Genomic DNA, 12,390 nt, shown 5'->3' on the forward strand with positions numbered 1-12,390 from the left:
ACACGCATGTAAACTGAAAAAAAAATCCTATGTTTCATTTTTCAGTTTCATTAGTATACCTCTAATTCTGAATTATTGAAAATAAAGAGACAAGTGTTCTAGAGTGATGAACGTTGTGTATGCATTATTTAGATTACAGGAATGTAATGGCAAACGGCTACATTCATCTACAATCCTCACTTTTAAAACTTTATAAAAACGGTTAAGCAGACTAACAGCTAGCTTGGGAGTCAACATTAAGTTACTTAGACTGTACTGTATAATTGTTATTTGGTAATGATAATAATGTTTAGAAGAAAAATAGAAGAATTGCATGTCAATGACTATTGAAACACCATGCCGCCAGACGGCAGCCATTTTTACTACTGTAAAACCATTTATTTCACTGTCATTTAATTTTACTATTTTGATGTTCTGAGCATTTTCACTGGTTTTGATTTCATAAACTTAGTAGGAAAACAATGATTCAATTTAGCGAATTGCACTTATCAACGAATCTGGTGAAATTAAAAACCAGTGAATACTTAATGCATCTCTATTTTGATGTAGCCATGGTAACACGAAAGAATGTATGTACATGTAGAATGTTCCAAATTTCAAAAAAAAAAAAAATACATGTCAATATCAATGACAGTCAGTAGAATAGAGAATGGGTAATTTTTTTTTTTACAAATGTTGAACACATTCAGACAAATAATGTCAGAACAGGAAAGACTTTAGAAAAACAATTAAAACGACATGTTTTCTTCTATGATGTCGATAGATAGCCATTGTACGAAACAACTAGTGATTTTTGAATAGTTACTTAAGACAACGATTACCAAATATTACCAACTAGAAATCAAACTTTTTGGATAACAAGACAAATGATATGCCAAACGATGTGCCAATAATTTGAACAACATTTAACTTCCTCTTTTTTAAAAAAAAAAAACTAAAACGTACGTTCATATCAAAAAATTTATATTTAATAATGCTGGGTTGTTACCTTTCATATTAAAACAAATACATTTTTGCGTAAAATGGGCAAAACATAAGAGTTAAGTTTTTGTCATTTACAATCCCACAATGCTACAAAATATCACCAAGGTAACCACAATAAAAGTGAGTGTTTCAACACCAACTCATCCTAATTATCAATCAATTATTATCAATGTGTCAAAGTTCAGTTCTATCTGGAAGGGGTGTTATATGTTAAGAAAGCGCATTGTAATTTACATGCATGGACGGTCCGTCAGTTGGTCTGATAGCCAATCAATCAAACAGATGAAAATTCATTCAATCACAAATCAATCAATTACTAAAACCAGTTTTAATGCCAGAAGTCATTCTCTAACCATTCGTTTTATTTCATGTGGCCGGTAAACGCAGAGGTTAGAACAGCTGACTAAGTTAATTTTCAAAGAATTGCTCTCAGAACATGCTGTATAGAACTTAATTATTAGCTGCATTTTATTTTTGTTTATTCCAGATGCGCTAAATTGAAACCCTGTCATGATGTAAATTAAGGTAGCAGGATAGTTTTTTTGCATGAAAAATGTAAACACCCATAATCGGAATAAATTTTACAAGAAACCATACAATCTATGTATGTTTGGAAAGCTCTTGGCTTGTATTTTCCTATTATTAATATTTTGTGAACATTGTGTTTGTTTTAGCGTCACGTGATTCTGAAAATCAGCGGGGCTGATAATTTAACTAACGTGAATAAAATTTTAATTGTCATCTCTACAGTCATTCATGCGATCAAAAACTTTACACTGTTTTGAAGCAAAGGTCATGAAGTTTAAATCTGTATTTCTATTTTTTGCATTAATTTTTTTTTTCTTTCCGAAAATCACAAATTTCAAGCACGTTTTTTGGTGTTAAAGTTAGAGTATACTGGTGGTTTGTGCAAGGTTTGTGAAAAAACGCAATAGAATTTTGCAAATATGTAAATACAGATATGAAGCCAATATATCCAAGAGTAAGAAAAGCTAAACGGCGACATCGTAGTGCTATTCACTGAACCGCCATTTAAAATTAGGTCAACGATAATTGCCAGAAACCGAACACCGGAAAATCGTCACTTTTATGATTTCAAACTTCAATCAACGTTAACTCCCGTTTTAGCAGCGTAATTTACATGGGCTAATTGTAAATGAAATGCTTTGAAAGTTGTTTTTGAGAAAAATCATGAACCAACATTTATATCTGTGAAAAACTTTGTTTTTTGGCCGTTTTTTTTCACGCTATGGAGTTTTTTGACGGTCTGTGCTGATAACGAACGGTGACATCATTCATTAAAGCTTGCATTATGCAAAGTGGGCGGTTCTGTTTGTGAGTAACAAACAATACAGACACTACACTTGGCAGTTGAAGTGTTTGCAAATACAGTGTATTTATTTTTGGGCCGTTGTGTTTGTAAACTTATTAGTTCAAGCATGCCACGAGTTTCGGAGTCTCCTGGAGGCAGCTCGTACATACTGGCGAAAAGGCGGACCCGTTACTGGTTGAGGTAACCCCTAATAGCTTGACAGTTTCACCAGAGCGCGCCGTCCCTTTCCAATCGCTCGCATTCCAATGGCAGCTTTTCTATTTATTTCGAAAACTGCTCCCTTTTTTCGGGATGACGGGAAGCTAGGCTGGCTCAGTTTCGATCGAATACAATATCCTTGCGTGCAAAGAAATTCAAACTGACTAGACCGTGACGCCTGCGCTCCACTATTGAGATATTGCCTACTTTGCAAAATTGACAAATCTCTTTTTCTAGGGCGCCATTCAACAGTGACATGTCAACGAGTCGAATCTCGCCGTCTTCAAACGATCGGCCGTGACATTCACTCTCACTTTCTTCTTCTACGTCAGAAGGTAACAATATTTTCCTGCGAGATACAAACATCTCTCGAACATTTTGAACAGGAGTATCACCCACTATATCGAAGTCTGATTCATCGAACTCTCAGTGTCACTGTAAAATTGTCTTTGTCCACTTCATGGCTGACACTGGTTTCGACGGGGAAATCCGTTCTGTACGCTACTATTTTGTTCCCGTGCATTTTGTTCGCATGAGTACATTAGATAAAACAACCAAGTATCTATCAGACAGATTTATTACATGTAACATAATTTACGAATTTAGAAAAACCTAAGCATGCAAGTATGCCTACTTGGTGAAAACTCCTCTGAAAAATGGATTATATAAACCAGGTCCCAGCATATTCTTATCATTGATCAACCTTTACATGTAGTTTGTGGCCTGTTATCAGAATTTTCATGCAATGCATAGCCACCACAGATGGCCGTATTTTATTATTTGCAACCATATTTTGTAAAAGGGAGCCCCCTCCCAATATAACTGCATTAACCCCGTGGTCAGACACCTTTCAATGACAAAGCCAAGAAAAAATATTACGGTACAGAAATTTATTGTAAGTTTTTATGCTGTTAACATATAATTACATTGAAGTGGTACATTCATGTACTTTTTTGTTTATTCAAAATTTGTTGTTTCAAAGGGGATTGTTTTGTCTTTGCTGTACTTCCTGTCTAGAAAGGCAGCAGTGCACACATCTTACCAGCTGTGTGTGAACTACAAACAGATATCTTATCAGTTGTTTGTAAATAGCAAATAAAGAAAGTGGCCCAACTTAAAACTATTTACCCTCAGTTCAGTTATGTTTGTAAACCATGCATATTAATGAGATGCACTAGTTGGGTGTACACTGGATAAACAAAAACTTGGCCATTTGTTTGCACACAAGAAAAAAATCAGTTTACTTGTACAAGATATTTTTTTTCAATAAAATAAATACACCAATGTATGTAGCATGCCTTAGGAAGCTATTCGTGTGATTTTCAAAAAAAAATGTGAAAAGTGCCCAAAAAACTATTCTGCTACCTTAAACAGAATGACCTTCACAAATCAGTGAGTCTCAAAATATCAAATCCGATAAAATTTAATAAACAAGTGAATATTTCTTCTACAGCAATGTTTCCACAGAACACGAGATATTCATCTCATGGTTGAAATTTTAGTCCTCGGGTTTTTTACTTCCATTAGACAAACAACCAAGAAGTTTATTAAAATTATTATTCAAACCTGTTTTCATATTAAACACTTTGAGTACACTATCACCATCCAAAGAGGAACAAAATACTTTATATATTCGTCTAAAGTTTCACATGGATGGGTAATTGAATAATTTCTGTATTTAGTCCCACATAGTTCCTGGTGAGAACACTACTACAGTAGACTATGATATAGAAGTTTTTATTTACATTTTGGAGTTATTTACTGTCATCGCCATATTGTTCAGAACACCAAAATACCAGCATTGCCAGCAAAGTTGCTGACTGGTTTGCTAAGTGTGTCTCAAGATTGTCACATGATTAGAACTGGTTAGTTCAAACCACTTGCTTGGGGGGTGTGCCATTCAGCTAAATGCGCTAATTCACGAGAGTTACATATGACACGTACCAAACACACCAGCGACTGTGTCCTGACTTTTCATACATTTTTGTGTACTGTGTCTGTACATACATTTTGTTAGAATTACTTTGTCATTTATTATATGGAAATGTATACAATTGTATGATATAAATTGAACAGCAATGGCATTGCAATTTGCTTTTTATATTCAACATTTCCGAGACCCCCACTATTATTTGGATACACCTGTCAGAAACTTAACTGGCAATGTTGGTGTTTTGGTGTTCGGAACACTATGGCCGTGACACTAACTCATCAAGACCACCAATTTGACAGAATCCTTATGGTACATGTATGAAATCAAATGATTTTTGGAAGAGAGACATGACATATGGTCTAGAGGTACTTTACATCTTACTAATGGTGTTGCCTAATAGCAGTAAAACCACTTAGTAATGCAATGATGCGTGTACAATACATTTATTGTTGTCACCTTAGATATATCCTCACTATTTAATGCATTACTTAGCACTTCAAATACTGTACTATTAGCCTTTATCAAGAAGTATACCACACAAGTTCACTTCACACTGTTTTAATGCCCTGTCATCCTCGATATCAACAGCTGATACTGATTTTGAAAGGTGTTATAAATCACGTAAAAAGAAAATCCATTTCTGGCAATATAGATATTCACTAACTGGCATAATTTGGGAATATCAATACATCTAATAGTCCTTTTTGAGGATAGTGTCACATCCAGCCAAACTATTCTATCATAAAAAAATATGGGTAATTTTAGGGGCAAAAAGCACAAGCAATAGATGAAGATAAAATGCAGGGATTTTTTTAAACAAAGGAACAGAGACGCAGCACCCTCATGCCATGGTCATGCACCCCCTAAATTCTGATTGACCAGGGATCACATGCGGCCACAGTCTTCAACTGTGACCTGTCTGATAGTAATTCTGGCCACAAGGAAGCAATAGAGTGCTCCATTTTAACTTAGAATTATCCAAAACTCCACATCCTGGTAGGGAGAACCGTATTTCCCCCACTTGGTGGCGCCGCTGAATTGCAGTGCTCCATCTTGCAGTTTTTTTTTTAGAAAAACCCCTGAAATGTACACAATGTGGGGGAGAGGGGGGGGGGAATTAGGATCATAACTGTGACTACTGGGCCATGTTATTGGATGAATTAATGACTTACCAGTCTGGCCATAAGCAAATATACAGGCATTATAACCTTCAAATGCATTTTCTAAAATATCTGTTCCTATATGTTTAAAAACTGTTTCTTGACCTGCAATAGAAAAATACATAGTTCACGAAAAAATGAGCTGTCATGGAAACTGAAATGTAATCTATACTATACACTGCTTAAAAGGTGGTGGTCGTTGCACAACACATGCACCAGATATTGTTACCATAGCAATGACTTTATTGGTAATATTCATCATAATGTAATGTACACAGATCTGTTGAGGTAAATGTATTTTTTATTAGAAAAATAACAAACGTGCATGTGTGACAAAAGATAGATAATCCGGAGGTATATAAGCAGTGGTGTCTCATCTAAAAGACGTCTAGAGTTCTGGATATACTCTTTCAAATCAAACAACCATGCTGTTATGTTTTATACGTTTTACTTTCAAATTTTATCTTATGGCCAGAATCCATAGATATAATAAATTCATTAATATGCAAATCACATACAATATATATTACTCAATGAACAGCCATCTTCCAAATATGTGAGAAAGCTTGACTCTTGCTAACCCTTCGTCATGAATTGTGACACTTTTGCCACCATTGGCTAAGAGTAATTTTAAATGAAAATGATCATCATTCAAAAGTGTGTATTTGAATGTAAAATTTAATATTAAATATTAAACGTATATCTTGTGGTATTGAATAATCTTAATAAAAAAAATTAAATTTTTTTTCTTTTTCTCTAACTGTATGAATGATATTGTCTGAGAGCAAGAGAGATTGTCAACTAGTATACATAAACAAAGACTACAAGTTATATTTTATCTCTAATGGGAAATATGAATGATTTAATCTTACCAGCAAAATTTTTCTTTCGTTCATCAAAAGACCAGAAACAATGATCAAAAGCAAATGTCTGTGAAAGAAAAATCAATACTCATTAAATACAGATGGATTTATCATGTAGTTGAAGCCGACAGAAACCAAATAGTTTTAGAAATGCACAACCTGTGTATACAGCGATAAAATTTCAGAAAAGAGTACTAAGTCATTCAACTAATACACAATTTATATAATATCGCTGTGTTGTTCTCGGACAATGACATTCGAAGTGTGAAATACTGACCGGGATTGACTATACGGCACACATCCTGCTTGACAACTTTGTAATATGAAAACAAAACATACTAAATATACGCCTGGACGCCCATTTGTTAATAAACAACTGATAAACGTTGTGTGAAAGTTTCACTCAAAATAAACAAGAATTGTGCAAGCTATTTAGATTTGAACTTCCATGGTAAACTGAAAAACACAAGTGGAGATACTTGCTAATTTGCATAACCATTCACTCAGTAAGAAGTTTGCTAATGCTCATAATTAAAATGGCTGTAACAGTTCCAAATTTAAACCTATTATCGTTTTGTAAAAAGTTAAATATAGTGCATAATATGGAGATCCCGTCATTACTTTTTTTTTCACCATGTTTCTTGTTGATTATTTATGTACAGCCTTGCTAAATCTTGCTAGGCATTCAAAAGAGAGAATGTTTGTACCAGTTTTCTATATTTTAAAATCGTTTTTTGAGTATGTTCCACTATTCACAATTCTACAAAATTTTAACAGTCTATAGCCAAGACTGTTTGGATAATAAAAAGCAAAAAAAAAGAAAATTCACTCTCAAGTGCCCACGAACCTGCATCTATACCTTAATGAGTATGTGTTACAACCTTAAGTACACTCATTTCAGTTTAGTGGTTACTGTAAAAGAGTTAATTATTCACTGGGTTTTAATTTTGCTTATTTAGCCGACTGGAAAATGCGCTAAATTAAAACCCAGTGAATATGTAAAATTAAGGATAGACGCATTATCTAAATGATAAAACCGTGAATTTAAAACTCATTGAATATGAATGCTACATCAGTGAAATTTAAATCCAGTGAAAATTAGTGAATCAGGCCTTGCCTTTTGAAAATGGCTGGAGAGCTAAAAATTACTCTCCTCAAAACAGTTACTCAAGTGATTAGGAAACAATGATATTAAAATTATAATATGAGGTTTGCACAAAAATACTGTAAAGTACACATAAAGGCAGATCAAATCGTCCAACGCGTAGCAGAGGTCGATGCGACTTGTACTGCCTCGGTGCACACTTTGCAGTATTCTCAGATTAACCTTATTATCAGTATTATACATCCTGTTCTCAATTGTAGTAATATTTTTAATGAGAGATTATAGCTCAAAATGGCAATGAAATAACCTTTGATGCTTCAATGTTGTTTCCCCGATACATTTTGGAACAAGCACTGACATGAAATATCAAATTCTAGATGTATTGACCATTTCACCACAGGTTCCCTCCTTTTATGGCACTTTTTGTCAGAAGATAGGGACAAAAATAGCCAAACTTTTTGAGTAAAAACTGAAAATTGGCTCCAAAATAAGGGTTCGTTTCCAGAAATATCGGAGAATACAAGTACAATTTTGGCGAGAAAGTTAAGTAAGAGAGATAATTAGCCTTTCTGGATCTTAATTTTGTCATGTGATCACTCTCCTCACAAAGTAAGAAACAATTGATGCATGTGGGTAAAAACAGTTGTACTAACAGTGTTGGCAAACCATCATTTTGATCTTCAAAATTAAATTATCAGCATAAGCATCTCAACATAGAATCACAACCTCATGTTTGAATTTGAATCTACATTTATAAATATTATAATTAAGAAATAACATTCGTGGGTATACATTTTTTCTGATGAAACTTGAATCGCCAAAAGAATGACTAATTTTGTGAGTGAATTCATGAAAAGGTAATAAAGCAATCAACCTACCTTAGGTGACTTTCTATATCATCCAAAACAGCACATGAAAATAATGAGAAAAGAAAAATAAGAAATATGGAACTGTATTTAATTATAAATAATAACAAATTGTACAGCATGTATGGAATACACACTGTTATTGTTTCACATAGTATACACATGGTGACTGCAACACAGGTGTGTACGCAGACTTGTTGAGCCATGGAAACAAGCTGAGATGTAATCCTCATGAGATGTCCTGCATTTAGCAACAAATATTATATTTTTTAAAACACAAACAAACATAGTGTTTTACAATGGCCTTTGTAGTATTTAGGCAAATGAAACATGACCAGGTAATAAAATGGAAACATGAGTAGCTGCATGGTGCATTTTATCATTTTAGCCGGGAACAGCCACAGGTGGCGCTGTATACAATCAAACCTATTTAGGCTTGCCAATGCTAACGTCCGCAATCAGTGTAAAAACCACAGACACATGTTAAATTTGGTAGTATGATAGAAAGCATGTACAATCTTCAAATAACCACAATAGACAGAGGGGGGCAAGACCGAATATACATGATTTTGGTGTTTCTTAATAAATGCTTTCTAATAATAATTGCACTTTAAAATAATACTCATAAGATACGTTTACGACATAATCTTGTTAAAGTTATTAGCATATTGTGTACGCAGTGCGCATGCTTCGGGCCCTTTTTCCGTATTCCACAACGTATGTGCCATCACAGTGAGGTCAATTGCAATTAACGTTTTATGCAAGGTTGTGTTCATATTCAAAGTCCACACATAAGCAAAGCTACCAGATATACACAAGCTAACAAGCCACACAAACCCAACGACTACTGAGGTTGTGTACACACTCCCACCATGTCATATGCTGTAATATGTAATTACAATTCTGGTTCCCCCATAACTATTGATTTTGGATTCTTGGGACTCCCTTTATACTATAAAAAAATTCCATACTCGTGTACATTTGTACATATGTTATTCTGTACACTTGTGGTGTACTGGTGAATATTGAGAACCCAAGCACATACATTTGTTTGCAGTGCATTAGACAAAATACTGCTTGCTTTTACTGTGTTTTATCGTAAAGACTGGGTTTAACTGCAAATCATTCATGATAATAGGTTTATATATTGCTGTAAGCATGACATAACGACCACTAACCAGATATTTAGTACAACCATTACATCACTCTGAGACTAATAACATATAAATACAGGTACAGCAGTTAACTGATCATTAGAGGTACAAGCATAGGACAGGAATTAACTACAATTTTACAACTTAGGGTCAGTTTCCGGAACAGTTAAGAAGCTTTTACATGTCTTACATAATCACGCTGGGCATGATTACATGTACAAGCCAAATCAACAACAATATTGCAGATACAGTAATTATTGTCTGAATGGAATAAAAGATTTCCCATGTAAAGTATTGCATGCTGAGTTAAATCGATTACTGATAGTGTAGTGGTTATTACATCAGTACAAATGCTACCTGGAGGTGAACACCAAGCAATGAGGGCAGGTTGATGCCAGCATGGTTCATTAAATTGCCTTAATACTATTTTTATATAAAGACAGTCACACAGGTAGGTCTATTGTGGCATTATTCACCAAAGAGTCGGAATAAATAAGTCAGAGAAGACAACAGTGACATTCAATGTCGAGAAATATTTCAAAAGAATACATGCTGCGTTAAAATGAATTCAGGCAGAAAAATGAACTGGTGAGATCAATACCATTATCCTGTCTGGTTCAACTTAAACCAGCTGCTACAATATACACTAATCCTTAGGCATTATCAGGTGACTTCTATGCCTACACTGTACATGTATATATGTACTGAGTTCAAGCTTTCTTAAGATGCAGTAATCATACTAGTGTTTCTTTTCTCAAAGGGAGCAAATAAACTCACTATTTCCTGTTTCTGCATTATGTTTGTGAATGTCTGTATGCTGTACATGTAAAATATAAAACAGGCGGTGCACATCTCAAATGATTAACAGTCAATTCCCATATAAATGTATACAAATGTACATATTCATTGCACAGTATAGTCTGGTGTAACTTAACTCCTGGCTTTGTCTTTTCATAAAAACAATATAATTTTTTAAAGTGAGTAAATTTTTATCAATAATTTTAACATATTCTTTGTATTATTAAATCTATGCGACTATTTTGAAGATCATAAAAAAATTCTATAACAAGATTCAGAAAAGGTAATCATAATAGACTATTTTTCTTTCACCAAGAGATCCCATGTATGTGTGAAATCAAACGCAAAAACAGGACAAACCAAGGTCATAGGACAAATCAATGTAGGATTCAACAAACTTGAAAGTATTTCAGGGTTATTTTCATGCTTACATGTAATAACATTCTCTATAAATTTGATGGTAAAAGTTTATGATAAAGTAAGAGTATCTCAACACAATATTAATTAATGAATGCAAAGACATACATATTATTTGAGGACTGCATACAAGTATCATGTGTCAGAAAATCATTAAATGTCATTTCAGTTCACTGAGATCTACATTATGTTAGCAGGTGACTATACATGTAACTTCCTTCATATAGTTATAAATTCATTGCCGTCAAGTTACTTCTGAATAGAGACAACAAATGGAATGTGATAAGGTTCAGTCAGATGAAGTTCAAAGGCAAAATCAAACCATTGACAATACACCTAAACTGATTTTACTGCCTACTTCAAAGCCAGGTAAACATTCACAGCCAGGTAAACATTCAAAGCCAGGTAAACATTCAAAGCCAGGTAAACATTCAAAGCCAGGTAAACATTCAAAGCCAGGTAAACATTCAAAGCCAGGTAAACATTCAAAGCCAGGTAAACATTCAAAGCCAGGTAAACATTCAAAGCCAGGTAAACATTCAAAGCCAGGTAAACATTCAAAGCCAGGTAAACATTCAAAGCCAGGTAAACATTCAAAGCCAGGTAAACATTCAAAGCCAGGTAAACATTCAAAGCCAGGTAAACATTCAAAGCCAGGTAAACATTCAAAGCCAGGTAAACATTCAAAGCCAGGTAAACATTCAAAGCCAGGTAAACATTCAAAGCCAGGTAAACATTCCTTTAATTCATTTCACTGTTTAATGACAGGTAATAAAATTTCAGTGCAAGATGTATACTGTACCATATTATTTTTATTAGTGAACCTACATACAAATCAATGGATCCTCTAAAAATAAGTCAGAAGTTACAACTAATACTGTAAATGATTTTAGTACACATACATCATATGAAAGAGGAAAAACAAACCAAACAACAAAAGGTCGCTTTTAGTAGGTGGTTTTTCACAAGCAATGACAGGTCAATTTTTAGAAACATTGTAACAACCAGCCATAATTAATATTTTTCTTTTGCTATACCTACTGTGCAGTAGCAGAATGCTATAGATTAAACACGAGATAATAAAGAAAAAACGAAATGTAATAATTTGTTTGGTGACTGAATGTCTGGAATACATAAATGGAAACCATACAATGTCTTGTCTCTAGTGATGTATAGGTTAGATATACATAATACAACTTGTGAGATGTCTCCTAATTTGATCGACTATATCCTGTACTGCTTGAGGGTTTGCATTGTAAGCATTGACGTCATCTCCGTTTGAAAAGATGGCATTTTATTACTATAGTGTATGTTCAAACCGATACATGTATATCAAAGTAGAATAACAAAATCAATGCTTATATCTCATGGACAATTTAATACCTGTCATTGCTATATATCTAACACAGAAAATGCTGTATCAGCACTGGTACTTGGTTAAACATTGATGTATCCAGGTTATTGGTGACAAACACATTCCTTTGTTTACATTGGACACAGAAGCGCTATAGTGTATGGTGGTAATAGAATTCATTCACACTTGCAAACTTTTACGCAGCGCAAAACATATTTGACGTAA

General features: G+C 34.0%; 1 protein-coding gene across 2 annotated transcripts in view; it reads right to left on the reverse strand.

The window, feature by feature from the left end:
- LOC100375782 (kinesin-like protein KIF13A) overlaps positions 1 to 12,390 on the reverse strand; it is a 165,214-nt gene that overhangs the window by 70,744 nt on the left and 82,080 nt on the right. For both annotated transcript variants that reach the window (XM_085508135.1, XM_085508136.1), the window contains exons 3-5: positions 8,455 to 8,467; positions 6,481 to 6,538; positions 5,621 to 5,713 (exon numbers count right to left, since the gene is read on the reverse strand). In XM_085508135.1, coding sequence (XP_085364261.1) covers positions 5,621 to 5,713; positions 6,481 to 6,538; positions 8,455 to 8,467 — 164 coding nt within the window. The remainder of the gene's footprint in view (positions 1 to 5,620; positions 5,714 to 6,480; positions 6,539 to 8,454; positions 8,468 to 12,390) is intronic.

The sequence above is a fragment of the Saccoglossus kowalevskii genome, chromosome 14 (genome assembly GCF_978046115.1).
Source record: "Saccoglossus kowalevskii chromosome 14, keSacKowa6.1, whole genome shotgun sequence".
Taxonomy (NCBI): domain Eukaryota; kingdom Metazoa; phylum Hemichordata; class Enteropneusta; family Harrimaniidae; genus Saccoglossus; species Saccoglossus kowalevskii.